Source organism: Melopsittacus undulatus, chromosome 9 (genome assembly GCF_012275295.1).
Source record: "Melopsittacus undulatus isolate bMelUnd1 chromosome 9, bMelUnd1.mat.Z, whole genome shotgun sequence".
In the NCBI taxonomy this organism is placed as follows: domain Eukaryota; kingdom Metazoa; phylum Chordata; class Aves; order Psittaciformes; family Psittaculidae; genus Melopsittacus; species Melopsittacus undulatus.
The window spans coordinates 2,459,108-2,485,933 of NC_047535.1; the positions used below are offsets into that span (position 1 = coordinate 2,459,108).

Genomic DNA, 26,826 nt, shown 5'->3' on the forward strand with positions numbered 1-26,826 from the left:
CATCCTCCTTTGCAGACTGAAGCTTCCTGTTCAGGTCTGAGTGCTCCAGATGTGACTGGTCACAAAGGGGCTGCCACCCTCAATGGAAGCACCCCCAGGACCAGGTTTCTCACCCAGAAGAGACAGGATTGCTCAGAAACCACAGTGCTGTGACTCAGCTGCAGCTTGGACCTTAATTCTAGCCTTAAAACAAAAGGAAACTGGCTCTGCCTCTATCTTTGTTACAGTTCCTCAGCAGTTTAACCTCAGTGGGGCTGAGCAAGACACGCCAGCAATGCACAAACCCAGCCAAGCTCCTGCATACCTACCAGAGCACCAGGGCTCTGGTTTCCAGTGCTCTGTGGCACTATCAGGTTGTGCCTTCAGGAGGATACAGACCAGCACAGTCACTGTCCTGCCCACAGCAGGGATGAGGCAGGACACCAGCAGTCACCGTGGCAGGTCTGACAGCGCTGCCAGGGAGCCTCATCAATGCCTCCGGAGCACAGAACTGCAGCAGAACAGCTTCAGTTAAGGATGCCAGGCAGCCCTGAGCACTGCCACCCATTGAAGCCCTTCCAATATTTGTACTTCATATTTCTAGAAACCTTGTTAACTAAAGGCCAGCATGTAATCTCCTCCTGATTTGACAAGCCACACTCGATAAGCTGTTTGAGGCTGGAAATTCATCAGGTTTGACCTGATAGAATCAGCAGCTGTAGCTGAATGAAAATGTCTTTAAATCAGAACAATAACATGTCCTTTCTGCTTAAGAGGCAGAACCTCAACTCCCATCAAACACCAGCACCACTGACACTCACTGAACAGCTTCATAACAGTGAAGGTTGGGACTTCCAAATGCGTCAATGATAGCAAAAGCTTTTGGCAGGTAAAGCCAATGTTACAGCATTATACAGAGTTCCCAGAAACTCACAAAGCTCATTCCAGGGCCCCAAAGCATTTTCTGTTATAATTGGTTGTCTCCTATTAGCAAAGAGACACTTTAGTACAGAAGTAATGCCAGTATTATGGAAAGGGATGATTAATCAGCAGCTGAACACAAACAACTCCCTGCTGGGTCAGTGTTCAGATGGAATAATGTCTTGCCCTGTCTCTCCCAAAGCTCTTTGTGAAGCATCTTTATGTGCCAGCAGTGTCCCTGGACCCACCACCACAGCACCGCTTGGTCAGGAAAAGGCAGCACAGAACCCCAGAGCACAAGGGTGAAGCTTTTAACAGGTGAGGACTTACAGCTCTGTACACACCATTTGACTTTGCTTTGGAAGTCGATGGCTTAGGAAGGCTTTACAAACCATTGCCTGAAAATGTAATGGTCCACGCTGCAGCAGTTCCTAAGTGCTGCAAGAGGGTTTGCACAGCAAAACCTGTCTAAGGCCTGGTTTATGGTTAAGTCTAAAGTTCTGGTGGGGGGAATACAGAGTAAAATAGAGTTCTTACTTTGTCTAACAGCTCCTGCAGCCGTTTCACAGCTGCCCAGGGCTGTGAGGTGAAGGAAACAGCATTTACACCCAGCCTCCAACAGGGATCTGTGCTCCCACAGGCTCCGTTGCAGTTGCGTTTGCTGCAGAAGGAAGCGTCTTCAGAGTCTTCTCACAGCCTGTTCCAAGCAGCTTACTAGCTCCCAGTAAGTAAAAAGCAACAGGTTAAATCCCAGCTCTCCCACAAAGTGCACCCAACACTGTACTGAGTCGTCCCCTGTAATTCTTTATTAGAATCATAACGAATATATTTTAAATCAATCTAAAAAAAAATAATAATAATATTGGATCAAGGTACAGTACATGCATAAAATACAAAGTAATTTACAAACAGATCAAACCAGCATCTTCAGAACTAATACCAGGAGGAGAAGTGGATTTAAAAAAACACAAGTGACCGACTACAGCAATGCCTTCCGTGTGCCTTACACATCATGAGCACCGCGAGACAGAAAGGTTGGGTACGGAACGCAGCTGGTAGTGCCTACCCAGACTGGGATGCTCCAAGCGGGTCCTATCAGAGCTTGAGAAATGTCCCCTCTAGCCACTTACACTTCCCATGATTGTATAAATAACTACAGGCATTTATACAACAAACTGTTCTTTTAAACCCTGGAGAAAGCCAGTGCCCATAGCCCCCAAATCTCAGGATTAATGGCATGTTTAAGGAAGAGCACGTATGGAGCGAGATGCAGCAAGTGCAGCGACAGAAGGCACAGTTCACATATCCCTGAACAAGCTGATCCAATAGATGATTTGTACTGAGCCACTGACCACAGAGGGAAGCCATCCAGCAAGGAAACTACTCTGGATGTTTCTGTCAAAGAACATGAATGAAACCACTGGGATAATTTGGAAATATTGGGTGAAACAGAACTGAAAACTCAGACCTGGTTGTGCAAGTTAATCAAGCACTGACTATACTAATCTATGTGGCATGTATCAATAAATGTGACATGTAATAATGTGACAACATCCTTCAAGTTCCATGAAAGACAAAAAAGGCATCCTCAAATCCTGACACCACCAGCACTGTGGAGGCCAAGTCTTGGGCAGCACAAAACCACACTGCAAGTTCCAGTGTTGGCCTGACCCTTAATCCATTACACAGCTTGTACTTCCACGTTCTTCCCACCAGGCTCCCACAGCTCTGCCTCACATCACAACCTCCTCTGCAGCAGGTGCCAAACCACAAAAGCTCATTCACAGGTAGTGAGAACCCTGCTGCTTTTTGGCAAGAAATTCTCTTTTCTCCCCCATAATATTCTATTAAAACAAAAAACAACACATATCCTTAATTTGACTATCTGAAGATGTAGCCAAAAACATTTAACTTACATTAAAATTGCACTTCAGAGCAACGGGCGTTTCACCAAGCTTTAGATGCAGTATGCAACACCTTAAGTCAAGGAAAGATGATCCTGCTCAGAGATACTTCCCCAGCTAACCTGACAGCAATCGCTTTGGGAGGAGCAGAATAACATCTTCTAGTGCTCACTAAAGGTGTCTGTGCTCTGACTAGCGGGCATCATGGTGGAAAGAGATCAGCTCAGCTCCAAACTATTCACTGACCCCAAACCGACAAGTCGGTGTTGGGAAAATACTGCAGCCACATAGAAGTAAGAGATTTATAAACACTGAAATCGGAGTGTTTAAGACATGAAGAAATTGAGAAGGAATAAGCAGTAACTAAACACAGGAAAGGAACCACAAGAATTACAAATATATTTAAATCTTGGACCTGGGGAATATACACAGCCTGTTAGGAAAGAACCAGCCATTCTATATATTCTGACAGCACTGCATCTTTGGTTTGTTTTCGGTGGTTGGAGGGACGTGAATGGGAACCACGTTGTTGCTTGGAGACATGTCGTTCTCGCGTCTGTCCGACATTTGCTTCTGGGACACGATACGATAGATCTCTGGAGGATGAGAAAGAGGCAGTCACTGCACACACACACCAGGCAGACACCAGCAGGAAGTCAGCTCGGGGGAAAGCAGGCAGAAAATGTAGAAGGGTTTCCTATAGTTTTGGCCCTATACAGGTAACGCACGGGAGCTGGCACAGGAAGCTCAATTGTGATGCTATATGGCTAGAAAAACGTATTCTTGCAGAAGAACCGAGTTTTTCAACAACTCCCTTTTGTAATTCCCTTTTGATAAGAGCCAGAATTCACAAACTTCTTTGCTACAAACCAGAACCTGTGCCCCAGCAATTCCTCCTCATAGCTCGGAAGGCTCTGAGGACAGTGGCCACGTTTGCGGATATATCCATAAACAGGATTAAATAGAACCACTCGTAACTTCCCTCCCTGCTAGGACTGCAAGGGCAGTTTCTTCTCTCTCAGCATGCCTATCACATACAATACCTCCCCTGTTATCCAAGCAGCTTTAAGTGTATAGAAAGGGTTGATTGAGGCCCAAAAGAGGAGACTCAGCCCCTCCAGCAGCCACACACTCACTGCATTGGTGTAGCTGAACTTCAAATCTATGGAGAAGAAGCATGGGTTCCGGATGAAGAGAGTCCAGCATAAATCAGGGAGCAGGGGTTAAACTCCTGCGCCTTTCCCAGCACATGGGGAGCTCTGCACACCTGCACTGAAAGCCTTGCCCTGTTTCCTGGGATTTGTTGTGCTGAACAGAAACTCGGAGCAGCTACGACAGCACTCATTTCAGCTGCACAGAAGAAAGAGTACGGCGTGCGTAGCACTTCACCCCCGTAAAGGAAATAAAGGGACACCAAAAATAGAACACGGGGAACTCACTTGTGAATTTGAGTCTTAAAACCACTAAAGTTTAAAAAAATAAAAGCTTGCTGAGCCTCAGTTTAATGGAAGAGATTGAAAGTGACTCAGATTCAGCAAAAAGACAGCCCCGAACTGACAGCATCACATCTGGTTCTTGGCACACCAGACAGGGGTGCTGGCAGCTGGTGCATCAGCAGTGCCTGCAGCAGAACCCTGCAGTTGGGAGTCGATGCCTGCTCCCTGTCTGCACGCTCCAGCTCAGTGTCACAGCTTTCAGATAAGCCCAGGCTGCTGACAAGGGTGTCAGCACTTCACTGCTGCAGAGCAGGGAAGAGCACAGAGCACAAACAACTCTGGCAAGACAAAGCAAAGGTCCAAGTGCTTTTGGAGGTCTGAAGTCTCTTATCAGCTGGATAATGACCACCCAAACACACACCCTGCTGGACTATGCACCAAAACACATCTTTTCCACCAGGAATTTGTCATTTAAGAGTTGTTTTTGCTCAGAATGTTGATGAGCTGCTGCTTAGTGCACATCTTGACATCATTTCAGTAGTGGAAGTTGAGCAACCTGGTGCAGAGATCCTCCTTGCTGCCAAGAGCTGATCACACAGCTGAGCACCTGCTTTTACAAGGGGAAGAGATGGCTAAAAAGAGTCCCTGACAAGCAAGGCTTCAAAACCTTGCCCTTGACACAATCAGCCTGCACTGATTTAAGCTGCCAATAAAGAGAGGCTAAGAGCTCCCCAGGAAGAGTAAGAACAGGGCTGCACACATGGCAAAACACATCTCTCTGGTACTGTGCTGTATCCATGGGCTCTACAAATAACATTAACCTCGGCAAGTGTCACTTAGAAAGAATCTGCCTGTTGGGCCTCCCAGCTGACAGCTCAGACAGGGATAAACAGTCCAGAAAAATGGGTTTTACACACACATCCAGATACAGATCAAGTCACTGAGGCAACCAGACAAGCCCTGCACATGTAAAAGGCTTTGCTGGTTTCACCCTTTTTAAGTTCACTCTTCTCTCCAACAGCCTTAGACACAAACAACTCCACAGCTAAAGTGAATCCCATGAAACCAGGTCTTTAAAGCCACCTGCAAAAGCCCATGTGGGAATCCACAGATAAAGATCAGCTTGGCCCTGAGCTGAGCAGAGTGCCTGTGTGCAGAGGTGGGAGGAGCACAGCCAAAGGGATCTGCTCTGCATTCCTCAGGACAAGTTTCCCTGTGCCACCACCCTGCCCCAGCTCAAGGCAGACACCTGACTTAGCTCCAGGTGGAGAATCTGCCAGTTCCTATTCATCAGGAGGCTCTTGTCACTTTTGTGTTACTGGGAAATCCCAAGCAGCACTTGCAGCAGCAACAAATCTCCGTTTTCCAGAGAACTTCCTGAGCAAGCTCATACTAGTCCCTAACAGAAGCTGTCACACATTCCTCCTCTCCTGTAAAGCAAGGACTTACAACTCTGTGTAACACCCTCACCTTACAGCAAAGACCTGCAGCAAACAACCATGAAGCCTCAAAACCAATCTTAACAGTGCTGATGCTCTGCTCATAAAGGGTCTGTCCCTTCTGACTCTGGGAACTACCTCCATGATCCCCACTTCCCCAACTGTCCTGCAGGGAAATTCCACAGCCATGCTGCTTCCATCAGCTTCCATCAGCCCCAAGTTCGCTGCTCAGTGTTGCTTGTCCCTCCTCTGCAGCACAAACCTGTGTGCAGCCACACAGATGAAAGCCTTAATGGCTAAAACCTGCCCTTCCCTGCATCAGCTGCACTCCCTTTCACCACACACAGCTGGGATGGTGTGAAAAGGGAGGTGGGAACAGCTCAAACCTCCGCTTGCGGAGGCAAAATGCCCAGCAGCAAAGCCTACACTGAAACCAGCCTGTACAGAGGAATGCCAGGCTAATGAAGACATGTGCTTTTTAATGAAGACACTACACTTTATGCTCTGCTCAGTAAATGAATGAGACCTTATTAAGAGTACATTCAGCAGAATGCATCACTGCATAATTGGTAACTGTGTGAGACAGGCCTTGCCCTGAAAGAGGGCTGGGAAAAAGTGCCACTGCTGCCTAGGAGGAGCTTGCCCAGCCCCTGTCTGCTCAGCCTGCGTTAGCATTTCACTCATTTCCAGGTAACAAAGAGGAAATCCCTAGATTTTTTTATGTTAATGCTCTGTGATGTTGTCTCCTTGGAGATGGGATTCCTTAGAGATGAAAAAGCAGCACAATCCAGCACTGGAACACACAGCACAGAGCCAGGCAGGGAACAGAGGCAGACTCCAGTTTACTTTAAGGATGCTTTATCCTGCTGTGAATGCTCGGAGTGCTTGGGATTATAACACCAGTCTCTCCTATTTGCCAGATGATACAAAGCAGCTTTGTGTACACAGCAATCAGCCCTTGAAGTCTAGACATCTTGTAACAGGAGAATTTGGATAGGGACCATTACTCTAAGTCACAGAAGGAAAACGTCCCCAAACCTTCATCTGGAGGCTCATGTCCCACAGAAGCCCAATGGATGCAAGATGTACTCCCCTCTAAAAGTCCTCTATAGTACAGGGAGAGGAAAGAAAAGCTTTCTCCCCATTCTTCCTCTCTAACAGCAGCAGATCACGTACTTGAGCTGTGCTAACTAGAAGGGATTCCTACTTCCCACGCCCAAAGCCATCTATTCAGAGTGGTTTAGTCTGAGAACAGAGGTGTGGATAAGCCTAACACAGACCACACTAAACCTCCAAGGGAACTCCTCCTGCAAGTTTCCAACACTGACCCAACCAGACCAGCTTCAGTAGGGCTGCAGAAGAAAGGAGTTTTGCTACAGACCTTAGTTACAACACCCTGCTCATGAGACCCAGGGAGCTGCGTGCAGGGCATTAGGAGCAGCATGGGATATCTCTGCAGTGCAGTTCCCAGCACTGCAAATACCAGCAGAGCTGGTGCAGCAGCATGCCCTGCCCCTTCTGTCAGCCACCTCTGTGCAGCCTGTGGCAAAGCCTGATGGCTTTACCAGCTTCCTTCTTCAAAGGACAGCAAGTGTTCCACCCGCAGGCACTATGCTTGGAGGCAGCCTTGCCAAATACAGGCTATCCAGGATTCCGCAGGGTCACTCTGAAACCCACATTCCTCAGATGACTGCTCCCCTCTTTCCTTCAAAACAAATCATTAACAGAGGAAAGCCAGCTGTGAAGTGTTATCAAGAAGTTTACTGGCAGAACATTCGTCCTTAACATGCCAGTCACAGCCCAGATGGAGCCAACCTGCTGCTAATGCATTATTTACTTGGTCTTTATCTCCCTGAAACAGGAGCTCCTGTCTGGAGCGAGCCACATGCCCACTAATCAGCAGGAGTGTTTCTTCCAGCACGGTTGAGCCAGCCCCTCCTCAACAAGAAGCCTGTCCACATGCCCAAGAGCTCTTTACCCAAAATGCCATCACAGCAACATGCAGGGAACACTGGTGTTTGTGGAACAGCAACGGCCTCAACATCTGTCAGAGTCCACCAAGGGCAAGTTTTAATGGCTTGTTCTCCCATTGCAGACTGCCCTCCCTTACAGGAAAACTAAACCAGGAAAAAACCCATTAGAATCCAAAATAACTTGTGAATAAAAAGTACAATTGGATGCATGGGAGGAGAGATAAAGAAACAGCCTAGCCTGTGCCCAAGAGGTGAACTGCTTCCCCATGGCAACCACAGCGTATCATCTGATCCTCACACAGCTCTATGGAAGTAACACACAGCCCTGGGCATGCAGGAAACTTTCCACCTCTTCAGCATCACTGTTAGAGAACAGAACAGCCCAAGAGGGGATGAGGCAATTAGGTGACCAGCTCCTACTGACTAGGGCAGCCTGCCAGCTGCCTTAGGAGGTGATACATTTCCAGTTCTGTTTTATTAGTGCTGGTGCTGAACAAGTATGAGTTAATTCACAAACCTTCATCCAAGAGCTCTGATCTGCTCCGAAAACTTTAAGAGCAAGCAGCAAGGCTGTTTTACATTACACACAGCGCTTTCAGCCAGAATCTGACCTCAAAGCACAGTCCAGGTGCTAATGAGAGGAGAGGGGCAGCAAAGGGCACATGCATAAAGGAAGAAGTTTCAGGTTTTAGCAGTTATATATAAGCAACAAAAATGCCTTTTGTCCTGAGAAAAAAATCCCTATGCTCAAATTCACAGGCATTTCTGATAGGGCTGACTTTAGGCAGGTAAAGAAAGCAAGAAAGGCATCCCAGATACCATCACACTGAGCCACTCCTTAGCCATCCACCCTCTGATGGCATTAGTGGTTAGTCATACAGGGAGTAAATGTGTAAGCCACCATAACTTCTCCTTTTTTCCTTTATAAACTTGTGCAATGTTGAATTACAGCCAAATGACAATGCTGCAGTTAAAAGGGAACCACATGGATCAGCTAAGGAGGAAACCAACTCAAGCTCTAGTTCTAGTCCCAGCACTGGATGAAGCAGCAAGATGACAAACACCCCTGCATACTGTTTATTCATCTAACATACACTTTTTTGCCAGCGTATGGACAGGAGCACTACTGCTTAGGAACCCACTGTAAAAACCAAAGTAGAACCAGAACCTAGCAGAGGACTCTTACAACTAAGATAAGACAAGAAAGAGATGCACACAGGCAGGTAATATTCCAGCAGCCTAACAACTCTCTCCACTGTTAGATTGTTCATAAAGCATTTCAGGAAATGCTAGAGAATTTATACTTTTATTACAGTAAATAACTTCCTAGGTGTCTCCTCACTGCATGTTCCAGTATGGCTCAAAAGTCCTTTTTGGTGTGTCCTTAAGAAAATGTTTAAGGGTTTAAACAGAAAGGAAGTACTTTTATCCACAAACCATAAATGACACAGCACTCCCTGCTATCACATGTTACAGAGGCCAAAAGTCCAGCCAGGACTACTAATGGAATGACAGCAACTACCCTGCAGCTCAGGAGTCGCTATGTCTCATACTACCAGTAGCAGCATTGTTCAAAGGGAGGATCTCTACTCTTTCATCCCTTTTCCAGTGCCAGATGCTATGACCACCATTAAAGGTGGAAACAAACTAGACTGGCTTCTCCTCTGATAAACAATGGGTGTTTTGCTTGCATGAGACAAGTCCCTCCTGTGGGCACTCCCTTACCATACACAAATGGGAAACTGAAAGGTAAGCTAGGCTGAGGCTGACTAGAAACCTGGGGCAGATCAAAGTGAACAAGGATCCATTCCCGAGTTCAAGGCTGGCATTTTAACTGTGACTTGAAACTGGGCTTGAAATCCTACAGCTGTGAAGAATGAGCAGCAAAATTTTAAACACTTCATAGGCAAAGAATTGCCTATTTGCATCCTGAGCAGCCTTCTGCCCTTCCCCCTTGAAACACAAGGCAGGAGATGACTCACCTGTCAGAATAGTCTGGAAAGCTGCTTCCACATTTGTAGAGTCTAAAGCAGACGTCTCAATAAATGACAAACCATTCTTCTCTGTGTGGACAGAAACACTATAATTAGAGGGGTACAGCACATATCTGTTTCTCATCTGAAAAACCTCTGTACCAGATTACATTCGTAGTGTATAAGAAGTCATGGGGTTTTCCTCCTTACATGCTCTGAAAGCAACAGCACCCAACACCAACAGGGATCAGCCCAGTGCTGTGTTACTTTGGTGCACATCTTCCTGCATCACTGAAAGTGAGAATTGTTGCACTTCCAAGAATTAAGTGAGGAAGATTCCTGGATTTCCTTTAACCTCATCAAGTTCCTCCACCTCCCACCTGCTAGCATCTGATGGCAGCTATTTAACAGTAATAGCCCTATGGGGGAATGACAATGCTCCACCTGCAGGCATCCTTTCTTTATAGGGATGTTATAAAATCTTAAAGTGCCTCTGGCTGATTCTTGTAACATCAGCATGGATGTTTTACAAGGCTTCTTTTTGATGGAATTCAAGAGGCAAACCCCAGCCTGTGAACTGAGGAACATCACCAGCAGCACTTTTTCCTCCTACCAGCACACTGGCATATCTAAGATTCCCAGATAGTTTGCAGTAGGAAATTGCTTTGAGTTCACTGACCTGCAAAAGCTCTGGCCTCGTCTGTAGGCACTGCTCTCAGGTGGCGCAGGTCACTCTTGTTTCCCACAAGCATGATTACAATATTGCTGTCAGCATGGTCCCTCAGCTCTTTCAACCATCGCTCTACATTCTCATAGGTGAGGTGCTTGGCGATGTCATACACCAGTAATGCCCCTACAGCTCCGCGATAGTACCTGTGGGCGAAGAGATGTGTTAGAGAACCAGCAAGAAACATCATGATTCAAAGTGACAAGTCAGACAAGTTACTGTGCAACAATGGAAAATAGCTGTTACTAAGACAGCTATACAAAAAAATATCCAGATACAGGCTATGTGGGACTTGAAAGAGTGCAGCAGAGCATTCCAAGTGGGGTTATGCCACAGTACCACCAGTGCAGCCAGGAGAGCTCACCGTCTGGGGGCAAGCCAAACCACACGTTTGTGAGGAGAACCCTGCATCCCAAAATGAAGCTCTGGAATCTCTAGGGAGCTACTATCACCTCTAACCTCTGAGCCACTCCTGAAAAGTCTCCCCACCCATTGCTGTGGGAGCAGTACAGGCACAGCCCATAGTGAGACTTCAGAATGACTCACTGGATCATAAAAATGCCAATGTGATCTATTCCCTTTACAAAAGGCCATGGCTGGTCTCCTTTCAGACCAGAGAGAGGCACAGTTATCATTCAAAAAGAAACATGCTGTATTTCCCACCCCACAACTACCTCCACCTTTACCTAAATCCAGCTTTTGCTATGCTGGCTTATTCCAGTCAAAGAAGCACACAAAGTGAGCAGTCTTTCCTCGGTGCTACAGGAGAGTTTCTGGTCTTAGGTTACCACTGATAAAACCTTGGTGAACACTGACACCACCTTATCAACTGCTTGCATTGAAATGAGTCCCTCAAACTCTTACATTCTAGACTTGAAATGCCTCCAGTTACAAATCATGAGAGCACCGAGAAATGAATCAGTTTGTGCAGGGACACACTATATCAAGTTTATGATCCGTATAATATTTAACCTTCCTTCCACCACAGGTTGTGGGTATCACACAATAAAACACAAACATCCCCTGCTTGCAGTTTGAAGAATCAGAAAGGCTCAAAATCACCCTCCTCAGCAAAAGCTTCTCTTCAGCCACACAAGGTGTCACTTACGCTGATGTGATCGCTCGGTATCGCTCCTGTCCTGCTGTGTCCCATATCTGAGCCTTTATTGTCTTCCCATCAACTTGAATGCTTCTTGTTGCAAACTCTACTCCAATGGTGCTTTTGCTTTCCAAGTTAAACTCATTGCGAGTGAACCGAGACAGAAGGTTACTCTTGCCTACTCCAGAGTCTCCAATAAGTACAACTACAAGACAAAAATGACATAAGAATCAGATTCCAGATGTAGGTAAGCCACTGACAATCACCTGCAATAAACATTCATTTTCCTGAATGAAACACAAAGGAAAATCATGGCAAAACCACCACCCCCGTCATGGATCTGCTGTCCAAGTCTTGATATTTCTAGAGAACCAGAGCTGCCACATTCACCAGCATTTTGAACAGACATTAGACTTGATTTTTCTTTGTGACATTCCAGCCTCCTTCACCCAGCATGGAAGAACATTGCTCCTCTGGGAAGAGCATACACGGCTGTCACTGCAACAGTCAGGGACTGTTTGAATTTCACATCTTAACACTAGAACTAAAAGACAAAACAACTCCACACCACACAACTGCAATCTGTTTTGCTGAAGAAGTCCAAAACCCAGGGCAAGCAGCAGCCTCTGCCTTCCTTTTACTCTCTTCACACCTTTGCAGAAGAGAAGCTCCCCTGTAGGGCAGAAAAACTTGTGAATAGAAGAACCAAACCCCTAAAATCACAAGATCACCATCACCCCAATGGCCAGGTTACAGTGTTAGCCACAGCGCTCTACCCTTCTGCAGTCCATCACTGCTGCTGCAACTCCTGCCTGCTTCAGGCCAGCCTGAACTGCTCTAAAATGCTGCCAGGGTATTGCTGGGCCTCAGAATTAGAGCCACCATCCACATCCACTTCAGTCTGACTCATCACAGCACCACTGCCAATCAAACTAATTGGAAGGATTCAGCTGTGCTTGACGAGAGACTGACAGGTTTAAAGTCCAGCTCCTACAAGGAAGGAAAGCATCATGAGGGCTCACTGCAATATCCTGTAATGTGGAGTTGAAAGATGCAAGTTTAAGTGCAACTTAAAACTCATTACCAAGATGCAGGCCACTGGATGAAAGACATTCACAACCCTGAGTCACACCAGCAGGAGCCTCTCAGGATGATCTCATGCCCTTAAAGATAAGGTAAGCAAACCAGTAATGAAAGGTAATAAAAGGACAAGTAAAATCCTTGAGAAGATAGGCTGATAACTTGAATTCAGCAGTGAATCAACACCAGTCCAAGCAAACAAGTGCTCACCCAGCTGACAGAAAACACATTGTGGCTATGCCAGTCTGGAAAAACCCAACAGGAATACTTGCTCCATTACACCCAGCACGTAGCAGTTAAGTCACTGCAACACAGTGTTAAAGACTGTGTGGTACAACAGAGAAATGAGTCCTCAATCACCTGAGAAACCTTCACACAGAGCTTTAGTCTAGCACTGCAAATACTCCCATCTGCTGCTGTGCCACACAGCAGCCTTCAAACAGCATCTTCTGTTTAAACAATGCAGACCAGTTCTGGCAAATGGGCTGTTCTCTGACTGCAAGGGCAGAGCAGCACCTTTTAAACACCCTCTCTAAAATGAGAATTGCAGCAAATGCTCACTTCAAACATGGCCTTGTGGAGAACACTTCATCACAATAAAGATCTTCCTCTGCCAGCTGACTCAGCACACAGCTGGCCAAGATATAGAGGTTGCATAAACCCCCAAGTGGCTCTGCTAACCACTTCTGTTTATGAAGATCATAAGTGCAGGTAGGTGGCAAGCAGGTATGCTGAACGCCAATAGGATTCTGCTGTCCTGTGTGACAGGTCAGCACTGTTGGCTGCCCTCACACAGCTGAACAGCTTTGCTGGCACATAAGATGCTAAACAGTAATAAACTTAGTGCAGGGACAAGGCATCTAACTGCATCATCCCCACCTGGCAAACTGCCACTGCTTTCCTCTCTCATTGACAAATAAGTTCTCCAAGACTATTTTGGCAGGTTTAGGCAACATCATATTTATATTCACTGCAAGGTGTTAGAAACAACAAGTTCCTTAGAGGCAAAAGTTACCAACTCCCTTTGCATACTGCAGTCCTGCTATCACCAGCATTAGTTCTTGACAGCAGCCAGAAACTTCTCTGAACAAGAAAAGCAACCGACATACATAATCTCCTTTTCCCACAGGAAGCATCATATACCTGTTAAGTTGTTCAGTGTATATTTCATATTTAACAATAGATTATTTTAATTCCTCTTTTTTCCTTACCTTGTCTGAATCCCATGCTGCTTATGTTCTCAATGGTTTCCAGCACCAGATTAATATGTCCCCAGTTAAAAGGGGAAAGTATTAGACTTTCCACTTTGGAGTCAGCTATTTCCTCTACTGAATTGGGCCACTGCAGTTCCTCTTGAACAGGGACAAGAACAGTTTGCAATGTCAGCAGGTACCCAAGTCTCCTGCCAGTCTGAGCAAATATCACAGCCTAACTCAGACTGTATTATTAATTTTAATCTTGCTTTCCTTATCAAACCACCTCATTTTGATAAATTATACTATCCAGTGTTCCCATGCATTACATTCTTAGCATAGAAACACAGTAGGAATGATCCTGGATGACTGAGTCCCAGCCTATCTCAAGCACTCAGTTTCTGCGAGGGAAATTATGTTATCTAGTTCCAGGTTAAAGCTAATTGTTCCTGCACACACACTTTTATTGGGCTTTTCTTCCAAAAACTCACTCCTAATGGTTAGAAACTGCCTCCTAATTTTCAGCAGAAATTAGTGGTCAGCTCATGGCAGTGTTCATGTGCCAGCACTGTCCATTAGCTTATTAGTTTATTCTCCCTAAGGTGTTAATGCTGGGGTATTTACAGAAAGCAGCCACATCTCTGGGCTTTGTTCTACGAGCTGAATAAGCTCAAATGATTCCTTATAAACAGACTGTCCATTTCCCAAAACATTTACCCTACAAGTTTTTCAGTTTCTTTTTCACACAGTGAAAAGAACTGCACACATCATTCTAACTGTAACGTATACAGAGACTTTCATATTTGCATCTCTACTAGGTATACCTGGATCTGGAATCACCTTTTCCTGACCATATCACCTTGATGGCTCAGTCTCCCTGTGATCAGACCTAACTCTTCTAGCTTTAAGTTGGCAAATGCCTACTTTACCAAACTGCCATAAATCCCCAGGCAGAAAGCTTTACATCCTGAACCCCAGCCCTTTTGGAGGATCACAGTTCTCATCAGCACTCAGCCCTTCCAGGGCTGTGCTCTAACCTTCCTCGTCAGCAAAATCCTTCACTACATCAGCAGAGGAAGAAGGGTCAGAGGAAATACTTAAGCAAGTTCAGCCACAAGACACAGCCTTGAAAGCTTCCATCAGTAACCTGCTTTGGACCAGCACCTCCCTTACAGGAGCAGCACCTTAGGAAGCTTCGCAGAGACTTGCATTGGCACATCCCAAAAGTCATGGAAAGTATCTCCCTGCCCTGAGAGACTACTACCAGGCAGGTAATTCTTATTGGTTTAGTGATGTTTGCAAGTATTGAACTGACCCATGTTCTTTAATTTTATGCATTTGACTATAGCATTCACCACCCCAGAGGTTTAAGACAAGGATTTGGTGGAGAGAAATAGAATAAGAGCATAAAGAGTCCATGCTACTGTCTGAATTTCCTTCTGTAATTCCAGTTTATTTCTGTAGACCAAAATAAGAACTCAATTTCCTAACTTCCCTGAAAAGCCATTGATAACTATGTCAAGAAAGGATGATTAATTTTTCACCAACACTCCATCTCATTCACCCCATTCTAATTTCTGTTAAACCTCCAACTTACTTGACATTTTTAGAAAATACTTTAATTATCCCATGAAATATGGTACTTCCAACCTAATCAGGTTGAAAATAGGAAGTCCACTGTCAGTAGCTTGTATTGTCATTGGTACAAGTTATTATACAAGTCATATATTACCCAATTTAAAACAAGTACATCAGTGCTAGAGAATTAAATGCCTAAAACCAATTGTCTCTGTGCTGAGCTCTGCTGTTAAAAGGCATATTAATAAAGAGCCTGGACACATCTCCATGCAGAATCTGCTGATGGACATCTCCTCCTGCCCACTTCAGTTGGAGTTTAAAGGAAATGTGAATAAGATGACCTGGTTCTGCACCTTGTGATGGTGGTAAACCATTAACCTCCCTCCTCTCATGTGCTCCCCTGTTTTTCTTGTCATAGAGGGAACGAGCATCTCAAATTCACTTTGGGTAGGGGTTGTTTGTTATCTGTACAGGCTATACATAACACAAAACTGGGCCTCTAAACACCTCTGTAGTAAAATGGCCAAGCTGAGAGGTTTATTATAGCACAAAAGTGAGAGCAAAAGGCTTGCTACCATTGTAAAAGCCAATAGGTGTCTTGCAAGCGCTTTTCCCCACAAATTTCTCTAAACAAAACACATCAAAAGGATTTCAAAATCCCAAACCAACAAGTCCAGTTTCAAAGCATTTCCTCAATCTCAAAGGGAAAAGCTGGAGAAATTAACATGATGCAAAGTAGGAAGCAAACAGCTGACACTGGTGCTTTCCCTAACTGTAAGCTGAATGTCAGCACAAGTCAGGTCTGCATTCAGAAATGAGAAGTCTGATCTCAGGTCCAGAGTTCCAGATGGTCACGGTGCAGACATAACCCTCTCTGGCTTTAGTCTATAGAAAACACAAGACACTTTCTCAAAGTGAGGGTTACTTTAATAACTACTCATCTACTGAAAGTATAGAAATCAAAAAGTATAAAAAGTTCCTGCATTTAAGCCAGGCTTAACTTATTAAGTAATAAAGTAAAATCCTTAAAATTATCTTTCCTCAAACTGGGCTTCATAGGTCTTGTATTTCCTCAAGTGCAGTGCTGGGAACAGTGGGCACTGCTCTCAGCTAAACCCCAAAAGCATGGAAGAATACAAAGACGTGTAGCTAGACAAGAATAATTTATGAGGAGCTGTCTTTTTACGAGCTAGGCTTAGGCTTGAGCACGTGCTGAAGTGTGGCAACAGGGTCAGGAGAGGGGTATTTTGTAACAGGAGCTGTGATTTTATCATACAAGTAGCAAAGGTGGGTTCAGCTTACACCCACCAGCCAGATTGTGACACACAGCTGCTGTCAGGACAAAACCAGAGCTCTCACCTAAACAGATGCATGGCAGTTCAACTCGAGAGTAGTAACGGACAGCTAGACTAGAAAATATCACCCAGTTACTTTAAATCAAATCAGGCTCTGAACTCAGTCCCACCAACCTACCATGTCCCTTCGAGTTCATAAACCCAGAAGAACTGTCCCACTGGGTTTAATGTCCTTATAGACCAATATCCCATCTGACTGTCAAGAACTGATGTCTGAGAAATATTATGTGTAACACAACAGGTTAATCATTGCATCTGTCTAGATGCAGGCCCTTTGATCTTGAAACATGCAATACCTTCACAACTGCCACTCTATCCATCACACTGAAACACCCCAACAGCCATTTTTCTTCCTCTCTAAACTTGCACAGTCTTTCAGACCCATTTATAGTATTTATGGCAATGCACTGCTCCAGAATTTGCATATATATCTGTAGGAATTTATGTCCTTTTGGTTTTGCCGGCTGCTCGGTAAAAGCAGTATTACAGACATCCATGGAAATTATGACAAACAGTAGACTTTTCCCCTATTTGCCCTTATCACTCACTGGTTTAATTTTTATAAAGTTGTGTCACCTTATTATTTATCACAATATTATTTTCTCTTCTCCATCTTCTAAATCTACAATATCCAGGTCAAAATGGATATGCCCATTCAAACATCAGCTTAATAATTATTCATTACCTTGAGTTCTCGTTTCCTTTTCCAAGAGTTCTCACCTACCTCTCACCTTTGTGACCAGAGCCTGGCTGAGGGGACATTCATTTCAGAGACCTACTCTCAATAATTTTAACAGCATTCCAGAGTGCTGACAGCTTGTTTAGAACCTCTGGGAAGCTACAAAAGTTTCCAGGATTTGTATTATTCTTGCAGTTATGTTATTTCAGCTGTCCTATTAATCCCAGTGATGTGACATTGCATCAACTTCCTGCAGTCTACTTTAGCTTTGCAAAACCCAAATCCCTCATCTTCACAACACCATTTTTACAGCATTCCCTGTGCTCCCAAAGGCTTCTATAAACTACTTTAAGCAGAAAAAGCTTTAGAAGGGGCAATATATTAAACTAGCTTTGAATGCTTCTATAAAACTGGATCCCAGCTGTATTATTTTCTAATTCTATAAGGAAGCAGGTCTAATGAAAGCCAGGACCTCTCCCAACAAACTGCATCACCAACATTCCCAGGCCTTGACAGCCAAACATTAATTATAAGCATCCTGACAGAATGGTATGAACCAGTAAAAGTGCTGCAATGGTTTTGATAACTCATAAGTACCTACAATAAGATTGCTCAATGTGAGTAAACCAGTGGTCAGGAAGGCCGCTGCCAATGCTGCAAGCCGAAAAGCTTGGCCTGTGGTACTTCCTGATTTGATTTTAACAGCCGTACGGATGACTGATTTATTGTTAGGAATAACACCACCTTCCACATGGCAATTGGATGAAAGAGGCAAAAGGAAACAATTAATTCCTCAAAGTTATTACAGGAGTTGAAGTATGGAAAAAAACCCCACAGATGTTTTCTGTTGTTTGCACAATGACAACCACAGAGTCTCTCACTACTGCAATGTAATGAGCACTACTCCTAAGGTCCTAAATTCAAACATATAACCACACCACAATAAACCACCTTTTTTAGCAATAATTTGCTTGCTTTTGCAGTAGGGTTTCCAAAACTGGATAGTCAACTTCAACACAGCTGCTGTTCCATACACATTTCACAGCATGCTTTAGGAACCAGCACGGCAGCCTGGCACTTTACTCTGCAGGGAGCCAGACCTGAGTAGTTAACTACAACCTGCAACACTTTAACCCAGCTGGATGCAGGCTGGAGGAGCATCAGTCCTGGAAAATAAGGAATTCCTGCCCCTCTCTGCTGGGCACCCAGGACAGGACGCAGCATTGCTGGGTGTGAAACAGCAGTTACATCCCCCCCTCGCAAAGGGCTTGGAATACAGCAAGCAGTGAATAACGCTACGTTAATAAATTAGCTGCATCATCTACCAACGCTGCGTCCATAACTCACTTTACAGCCCCGTTGAATAGCTAGAGATGGAATTAGTCCTTCTGCCCCCTCACAAACGCTGTGCTCGCCACCCCAGCAGGCTGGCATCGCCTCTGTCACAACACAGAGCCCTGGACAAGGCAGATCAGGGCGAGGAAAACCTGCCCCGATCTGACACTGCCGGGCCCAGCGGCTCCCCGCGGACACCCGATCAGTGCCCGCTGACGGCCGCGGAAGCGCAGCCCCTCCTCGCTGTGGCGAGAGCTGCCAGGGGCCTTTCCACGGCCTCAGCAAGCAGCAACCGGGACCCGTTCCCCGTAGGAACCGGCTGAAGCGGCGGGGGAGCTCCCAACCCCACCCACACCGCAGGGAAGGTCAAGCCGTGAGGAGGCCGGGCCCCCAACGGAAGGTGACCCCTCCGGCTGCACCGGGACGGAGCTGCCGTTACCTTTGAACAGATAATCGTACTCATCATCGCGGGTGCCCATGGTGCGGACCGGGAGACAGACCCTCCTGCAGCCGCCGCAACGCTTCCGCCCCCCGCGCTCTGCCCGCCCCCCGGCAGGTGCTTCCGGGACGGGGAGGCTCCGGTACAAAACTGCTTCCGGGGGAGGGAGGGAGGAAGGGAGGGGTTAGAGCTGCTGTCCCGCCCACCCCGGTTTAAAGGGCCCGCACCGGGGGTACCGGAGCCCCGGGCAGGCTCCGGTGGGGTTGCGGACCCTAAAGGACCCCGTCCCCTGGGGGTCACGGCCCCATGGGTGCGCTGGCTGCGGCAGAGCCCCTGCCAAGGGATTAGTGGCGGCCCGGAGGAGGTGGTGGCAGAGCGGTTCCATGGTGTAATGGTTAGCACTCTGGACTCTGAATCCAGCGATCCGAGTTCAAATCTCGGTGGAACCTAATCCTTTTCGTCCGTCTGGTTTTGGAGTCTTCTGCGCTAATTACGACCGGACACGCTCCCAGGTTTCTGCCACCACAGGTACGGAAATCACCCCTCGCCTCTGCTTTTACTTTGCTCCCACCAGCCCTATCCCCAGCCACAACACGGGTGCCCTTCCACCTGCACAGATCAGTGATGGTTCTACCCAGCTGCCCACAGCCACAGTGAGCTTGGGCAGGTTGGTGGGAAGCTTCCCAGTCAGACAGATCCATCCTGGGAACTGGGCTGAGAGGGTGTGCGGAGCTCGTGGTGGAGGTGTCGGAGATGCCATTGAGCAGTTTTCACAATGAGAAGGATCAGCCTTTGGAATAATCTCCTCGGGTAAGTGGTAATTTCCACAATGCTGGGTACTTTTAAGGTCTGGCTGCACATCTAGTCTAGGTCAGGCTTTGCCTAACAAAACGGACCAGGTGATTCTTGAGGTCCCTTCCAACCTGGGATTCTCCAGCTCATAAGGTGCAAACGGGCTACAAGTGCAGGCCCCCTCCCCACCATCACACTGCTGCCACCCCCATTCTCCCTTCCCCAGAGGCAGTTCTCCTCATCTGCCCCTGTGCTGTGGGAGACACCAGCTTTGTCATCAGCTTCCCTTGGCACAGGTTAGAGACCTAAATAGAAGAGGATAAAAATAGCACTTGTGTCCAGATGATTAAACCAAAGCCCATAAAACGGCTCTTTTTCCACCACCTTGCTGTTAGCAGCAGCAGTACATTCACCATCTCTGCAGTCAGTGTCTGTTGTATCATTCCTGTGCATGGAAAGTAACCCCCGAGCTCCAGCAGCAGCACTGTGCATCAGTTACCATCTGCCAGAGCAATAACAGGCTATAACATGATCCTCTGCGCTTAGAAATACATAGTTCACACTGCCTCAGAGCTTCTGAGCAGGGAAAACAAAGCACTAGAAGACATGTGATGTCACAGTGTGTTATAGCACAGGAACACAGTGTCACCAGGAGCACACAGGTGAGGTTGGAGCATCAGGGTCTAGGCTCATGTCCTGCCACCAGCCTCTGGTGTGCCCAGGCAGATTGTGCACCTTCAGCTTCTTGTAGGTGCACAAAACCCACTGACCATTCATAGCTTCGCACCCCCAGGACCCTGTCCCACGTGTCCCATGGGAATAACTGCATGTGCCAGTTCCCTAGGGTCAATGCAAGGCCAGACTTTGCAGGAGCACAAACCTCCTAGTGTAGCAGAGAGATGTGTAGGAGTCTGAGTCATCTTTGGGTTCATTCTTTTTATCCCCAGATGAACCCAGAACACCCAAAATCTTGGGTCTGAAAAAGCTCATCCTGTTCCTGTTCCCCTTCTCAATCCTTCTGCATTGAGTAGGGCATTAAAATTGATAATGGACATTGTATGTGTGGAGGCTGGGGTGTATTTCTAACTCTGTAGTTAAGTTGTCCATCTCGCATCCCACATACAGTTCTCCATTGAGCTTTGTTGTTAAAAGCTGTTCATTTTCACTTGATGTTTCTGAGGCCTGGTTTCATCCTCCAGAATTGCTGTTGGTGCTAGAAAATATTAAAATAACCCAAGCAAAGTATTTTTGGTCATTTTTCTGTAAGAGCTCTTCACCCCTTTGTGGGCTGGACTTTTTTGTGAGCTTGAAAACCCCCGTTATTCATACTTTTCATGTGTGTAAGTGTTACTTCCTCTTGCACCAAATTGTTCTTCATCTGGAACTGGGTTGTCCTATGCAAGACTTTAGGGCATGAAGTGAGGACAGAGGCTTTTCTGGCTGAGCTAAAAACCAAGACCCCTACATTGCTGTAGCACTAACACTTGTTGGACTTAAGACATTACCCAGCAGAGACATTTTTACCAAGCATACATCATAACAAAATATTTCTGCAGATTGGCACACAGATGAGCAGCAGCAGCAGCAGGGGTTATTTCTAGCTAAGCCTGTTTGAACACATTTGATTGTTTATAATCAGGTTCTTCATGGTGAAAACTGAAACAGCAGAAAGAGTTTTGCATCTAAACAAGAATCAACAGGCAGCAGGACACGCAGGTAGTGTTGAGCTAGCAGGGAGCTTTTAACAGGCTTCCAGTACATAAAGGGGCCTAATAGAAATCTGAAGAGGGGCTTTTTACAAGGATATGTAGGGACAGGACAAGGGGAATGGCTTTAAGCTGAAAGAGGGGAGATTTAGATGAGATATTAAGAAGCTCTTCCCTGTGCTGGCACAGGGTGCCCAGAGAAGCTGTGGCTGCCCCATCCCTGGCAGTGTTCAAGGCCAGGTTGGACACAGGGCTTGGAGCAGCTGCTCCAGTGGAAGGGGTCCCTGCCCGTGGCAGGGGTTGGAGCTGGATGAGCTTTAACGTCCCTTCCAACCTAAGCCACTCTGTGATTCTATAAAGTTTTATATTCTGCTCAGTCCTAGGTTAATTTTGCTCCTGTTCTAGCAAGCCCCAGATGAGAATATGCAAACCATCAGGAAATGTCACTGTCAGTGCAGACTGATTTTGGCAGCTCTGCTCTTTCTTTGTGTCTTCTCCTGGTGTGTGCTGCTGTGATTATGGGATGGTCTGGGACACCTGCCATGTGTATGAGACATGACCAAAAGCAGAGGTCAGGCCTGAAATAACAGAGGGCTGTGTGCTCTTCGACTGGCAGCTTTTAATGTGAGAACCATCATTCAGCACTGGCATTTCTGCTGCATTAATTGCCATTAGTGTCATCCTTGCAGGAACACTAAATTCATTGCAAACCTTGAATTAGCGCTCTCTTGTAATTCCTCAGTTTGCACTTAGACAGCTATTCATGGAGGCAGCACATTCCAAGCAACTGGAGCATACAGAAGGAATGATACTCAGCTGGTCCTTGGATGTTCAATTTAGCGAAGAAAAGAAGCAGAGGTCACACTCATAACTGCATATTTATGGGGCTGTTCTGGAGCAGCTGCCAAGAAGGTCCCAGTTTCTGCCTCAGCAGCACCATTAGTGTGCAGATGTGTGTCAGGGCTATCAGCAACGCGCTGCTCAGCCCCAGGGGCTGTGCATCAGGCTCTCCCCATCCCTGATTCTCACTTTATTCTCCCCTTTCTCTCCTGCCACCAACTCCTGAGACCCCAAGGGAAATCCCAGCCTAATAAAGGGGGAAATGTGCCACCATCCTTGATGGCTGTAGCATTCCCACAACAAGGTCAATGTCTCTTTCCAGAACACACCAGTGGTATCTGATACAGAAACAGAAGCACGTAAACCAGAGTTGGGCAGTATTTGCTGCTGGCTCCTGCTTTTCTGGCTCTGAAATCCCTGTTCACCCTTTGTAAAGCCCATCACCTTTCGAAACTCAGGGAAAGATTAGGAAATGGCAATCACAATAACTCAAAATTGTCCTTGAGTGGCCATTGACCCAAATTCCTGTTTCCCAGATGAAAGGAGCCACTGGCTTCCCCAGGGGCAGAAGGCAGAAAGGACAAATGTGAAGCCCCAGAACCTACTTTATCAAAGGAGAAATATATCCTCAGGGGGAAATCCAATCAATACTTTGCAATTTTCTAACAATCCATGAATCATTGCAATTATGCAGAGATAATTCAAGCTTTCCAATCCAGCTGCTAAATTGGAGAAAAGCAGAGCACTCGCTACCCCCAGTTTGACATGTCACTCAGAAGAAAAACCCCTTCAGATATAAAATCCATCTGCTGATATGAAAAAAGCCCAAACCCTGAACCAAATTAAAAGGTCTGTGGTGTACAGGGAGTTTTTCTTGTCAGGTAATTCTAGCCAGAGGTAAGAGTAATGCAAATGCACAGAGTCGATAGGAATTTTTCTGTTGATAACTCACTTGGATTCCAGCATCCACTATATTATTTTTCTACAGCTCTAAAAAGAAAAGAATGTGTAAGAAGGAATGGACCCAATTAAACTGATTTTCTCTATCAACCTTTTCTTTCCTAACCCTGGAGTTGGAATCAAAAAGGACCTGGCTCTGAATGGGGACCTATCCAAAATCAAATCTCATCCCAGTTTTCTGTTCTCTAGGGATCTCTGCAGCACTGAAGGAAGAGTGGGAGGGGAGCAGCTCCAGCAAAATTAACTATCCTCTGGAGACATTTTTTCTGTAGGACACTATTATGGTCAGCAGAAAGGAAGGGAAGTTTTCAGCAAGCTTTGGGAACAGGAATCGAATATAACAGACTTGATGACTTGGTGATTCTTGCGATGACTGTCAAAATGAAGTCATCAGTTTCCTGCATCCATTTTGGACTCAACACACATCTCCTTGTCTGCATCTGCTGCCTCCAGAGACATATTATCAAGATAATACTGGCAGTTCCAGGATAAGTGCTGGCCAAGATACATAATTTCTGAGACATGGCTCAAAATCTTCTTCCTTTTACCACACCCTGACACAGGGTTTTATTTCCAGTCTAGGGTCAAAATCTGCTTGATGTTGGTATCACCACCAGACAAATACAATGTCAACAACAGCAGTGCAAGCATTGCTCATCCCATCATCTTCTAATTTGAATCCAGAAGATCAGCCCTGGGGAATGAAGAAGGCAGTCTGAATTCTGAGGCCAATTCATTCATTTCTCAGATATCCAGCGGAGGGGCTGGCTGTGCTCAGCATGGTGATGCTCGATGTGAAGCTGTACAATCCTCCAGGGAGTCAGGCTGAGACTATAAAACTTTGCTCATTAAGATCATTAAACAGCTGTCAGATGGAACAACTGGAATGGCTTTGATCTGGCAGAATACCCTTTGTCCTGTTCCCAGACATTGGGATCCATTCAGTTCCCCAGAATCATTTGTTTTCAAGTCATTCAGACAATACTCATTGTTTTTTCATAGGGTGCAATAAGTCCTTCAGGCAATCTGGAGGCTGTACCAATTATAACAAGATCAATTTATTAAATAGAAACCCTGATATTTCAATGATTCCTCTATAAATATATTCATGGTTGGTTCTGCCAATAGCAAAATGTTGCTCATAATGCTAAAGATATTCCCTATAAATCCACTAGGTGTCCTACTGTTTTCAAGCAATTCGACTCGGGGTTTGTTTGGGCTTTTTCCCTAGTTTTGCCAGTGAGGAATTCCATCTTTGCTGGAATTAGGTCTGGGTTTGCAGGTTGAAGAAACATGTATGTATGGCTTCTGTGACGCAGCAGGACATCTGGCTCACCGTGGCAGCTCTTTTGGCAAATGCCACTAATGTTTCCCACAGAAACCAACTCAAGGTTAGAGGCAGGAAGAGAAAAAAGGAAAGAATCTGCCTTCCTCTCCTGGGAATGCTAAACAAGATCTATCAGAGCCAAACCCTCTTCTCAGTCAAACTTGAACATCTATTTCTGGGACTGCTAAAGTGAGCCCAGTGCTGACCTCAAAGGTGGTGGCAACACACATTAACCTTCATCACAGCCACGCTGCACAGGCTGCAGTTTTGACATTCCTGGTCACGGTTCCAGTTCCTGATGGGTTTCTGCTGCTTGCCAGCTCTCGCGCCTGCTTGCAAAGGCCAGCACAGCACCCGCTCACGAGGTGTCCTGTCGTTCTCAACGCAGAGGACGTGTCAAATACATGCTAAGAAAAGCAGGCTGAAAAATAGCCAAAGGATAATTTTCTCATCCCAGAAAATATCTGGGGTGGAGTGTGGCCATTGGGAAGGGGCCAGCTGCTTGGGCTGTTCCTTCATTATGCAACCCAGAGCACACACATCGTATCGAGTTGTGATATTTGGGACATCCCTCAACTGCTTTGGGATTTGTTCCTTGTGATCAGTCCCAGCACAGCAGCCTGGAATTCTCTGAAACAGGCATCTCCTGGGTGTCTAAAAAGTATCTTTCGGTATTCCAGTGTCAGTGCTCCAAAATGAGCCATGCATCAGTGAGAGGTGACTACAGGGTGATTTTTATGGTCTTGTCACTGAAGCACAAATCACATCCTGTATAAACCCTGTAGCCTTTTGTTGCATTTGCAAACCCCTCCCATTCACTCTAAATTCATAGGAGTGTTATATCTTGAGATTATGTGAGGCAAGTGAGGAGAAAATCAGGGTTGTTTTCTATTTAAAAAATGCCAGAGGCAAAGATGCTCTCAAACAGGGAGGTTATCTCCTTTCTCAGGAGGTGCTTCATGGCCAGAAGTACTGCCCACAGCTATTGGCTGGGCAAATGGACACTGGGCAAGCTGTCAGCACCAGTTTAATCTAAAGCTGTAAGGGGAAATCAGAGGGGGAACAAGAGCCTCCTGTCCTTGGCCCACCAGGATTCCTTGCCATCAGGCATTGTGCATCACGGGAAGTGCCTAGCATCTGTCCTGTGCCATGTGTTACTGCACTGCCTGTAGTTCTTGTGTTGAAGGTATGACAGTCATTTTCCTGACAACCTGCAAGAAGGAAAGATACTTCCATATTCTGACTGTATGTATATATAGCTACCTGCTGTAGTACCATCCATATGCAGTATGCACCATCTGCTAACTGTAAAAGAGTTTAACCTGGTCCAGCGCATGTGTCTGCTGTTGCACATAACAAATACCTCAAGCCTTGCCATGATTCAGTGCATTGTGCATGGGAGCCATCTGGTCCTGTAGCTGAAGAAGCAAACTGAAAATCTGATAAAAGCACAAACAGTCACAATGAGAGAGACTGGAAAGATGTGTTGATATTCCAAGCAGGAATCTCCTTCCGTGGGGGATAATCTCATCACCCATTGCCTCTTTCCTGCTCCTTTCTCTGGAAAGCTGCTGTCAGAGAGGCTGTACTGTCAGCTCTGTGAGTAAGCACACCTTTGGGTTGTTAAAAATGTGTTTCGTGAGCTTGAGCAAACCTTCTGGGACAAGATTTTTCTCAGTAGCCAGCAGTGCAGTGAGCAAGATGTGCACGATGTTTGGAACACAGCACGCTTTATGGAGCTTGGATTGATCACGAAGTCCAGCAGGTTTAAAAGACATTCTCGGTTATGATTAGTTATGAATAGCATCATAGAACAGAATTATAGAATAGTTTGGGTTGGAAGGGACCTTCAAAGGTCATTTTGTCTCACTACTGTGTGTGTATACTGGAATGTACAAAAAACTGCATACAACTCCAAAGCACAAAACACAGAATTTCTGGGCAAAATTATCTTCTCAGTCACACTTTTATAATTCTAGAGTAGTGTCTTCATCTTTCTCACTGTTATCTGAAACCCATTTTCGTTTCATTGTGTTAGACCCAAAAGATCTACCATATAAGGATAAATCCGCTTCGATTTCATCACAAGTG

The 26,826-nt window shown here is 45.8% G+C and overlaps 1 protein-coding gene and 1 non-coding gene across 3 annotated transcripts; one reads left to right on the plus strand and one right to left on the minus strand.

Moving 5' to 3' along the window:
* Nucleotides 1-1,684: 1,684 nt before the first annotated feature.
* On the minus strand, nt 1,685-19,244 carry RAB11A (RAB11A, member RAS oncogene family). 2 transcript variants are annotated; one of them, XM_034066022.1, is made up of 5 exons: nt 19,111-19,244; nt 11,461-11,656; nt 10,305-10,498; nt 9,635-9,715; nt 1,685-3,400 (listed from the first exon to the last, which is right to left on the minus strand). In XM_034066022.1, exons 1-5 carry the CDS (start codon nt 19,148-19,150, stop codon nt 3,261-3,263), a joined length of 651 nt encoding a protein of 216 aa, XP_033921913.1. In that variant the 5' UTR covers nt 19,151-19,244; the 3' UTR covers nt 1,685-3,260. The 2 variants fall into 2 exon arrangements, with proteins under 2 accessions (XP_033921913.1, XP_030904510.1); XM_031048650.2 differs by lacking the exon at nt 19,111-19,244 and adding an exon at nt 13,743-13,943.
* A 243-nt stretch (nt 19,245-19,487) lies between these two features.
* TRNAQ-CUG (transfer RNA glutamine (anticodon CUG)) lies at nt 19,488-19,559 on the plus strand. The gene has a single exon. It is a non-coding gene; the product is annotated as a tRNA-Gln (tRNA).
* Nucleotides 19,560-26,826: the final 7,267 nt, after the last annotated feature.

Bases quoted from the DNA above. Each gene is read 5' to 3' on its own strand.
- RAB11A (XM_034066022.1), bottom strand. From the start codon at position 19,150: ATGGGCACCCGCGATGATGAGTACGATTATCTGTTCAAAG. The intron at 9,716-10,304 runs GTCAGTGAACTC...CTGTCCACACAG, and splicing joins CGAGGCCAGAGCTTTTGCAG to AGAAGAATGGTTTGTCATTT. The intron at 3,401-9,634 runs GTGAGTCATCTC...CTCATCCTCCAG, and splicing joins TTTCCAGACTATTCTGACAG to AGATCTATCGTATCGTGTCC.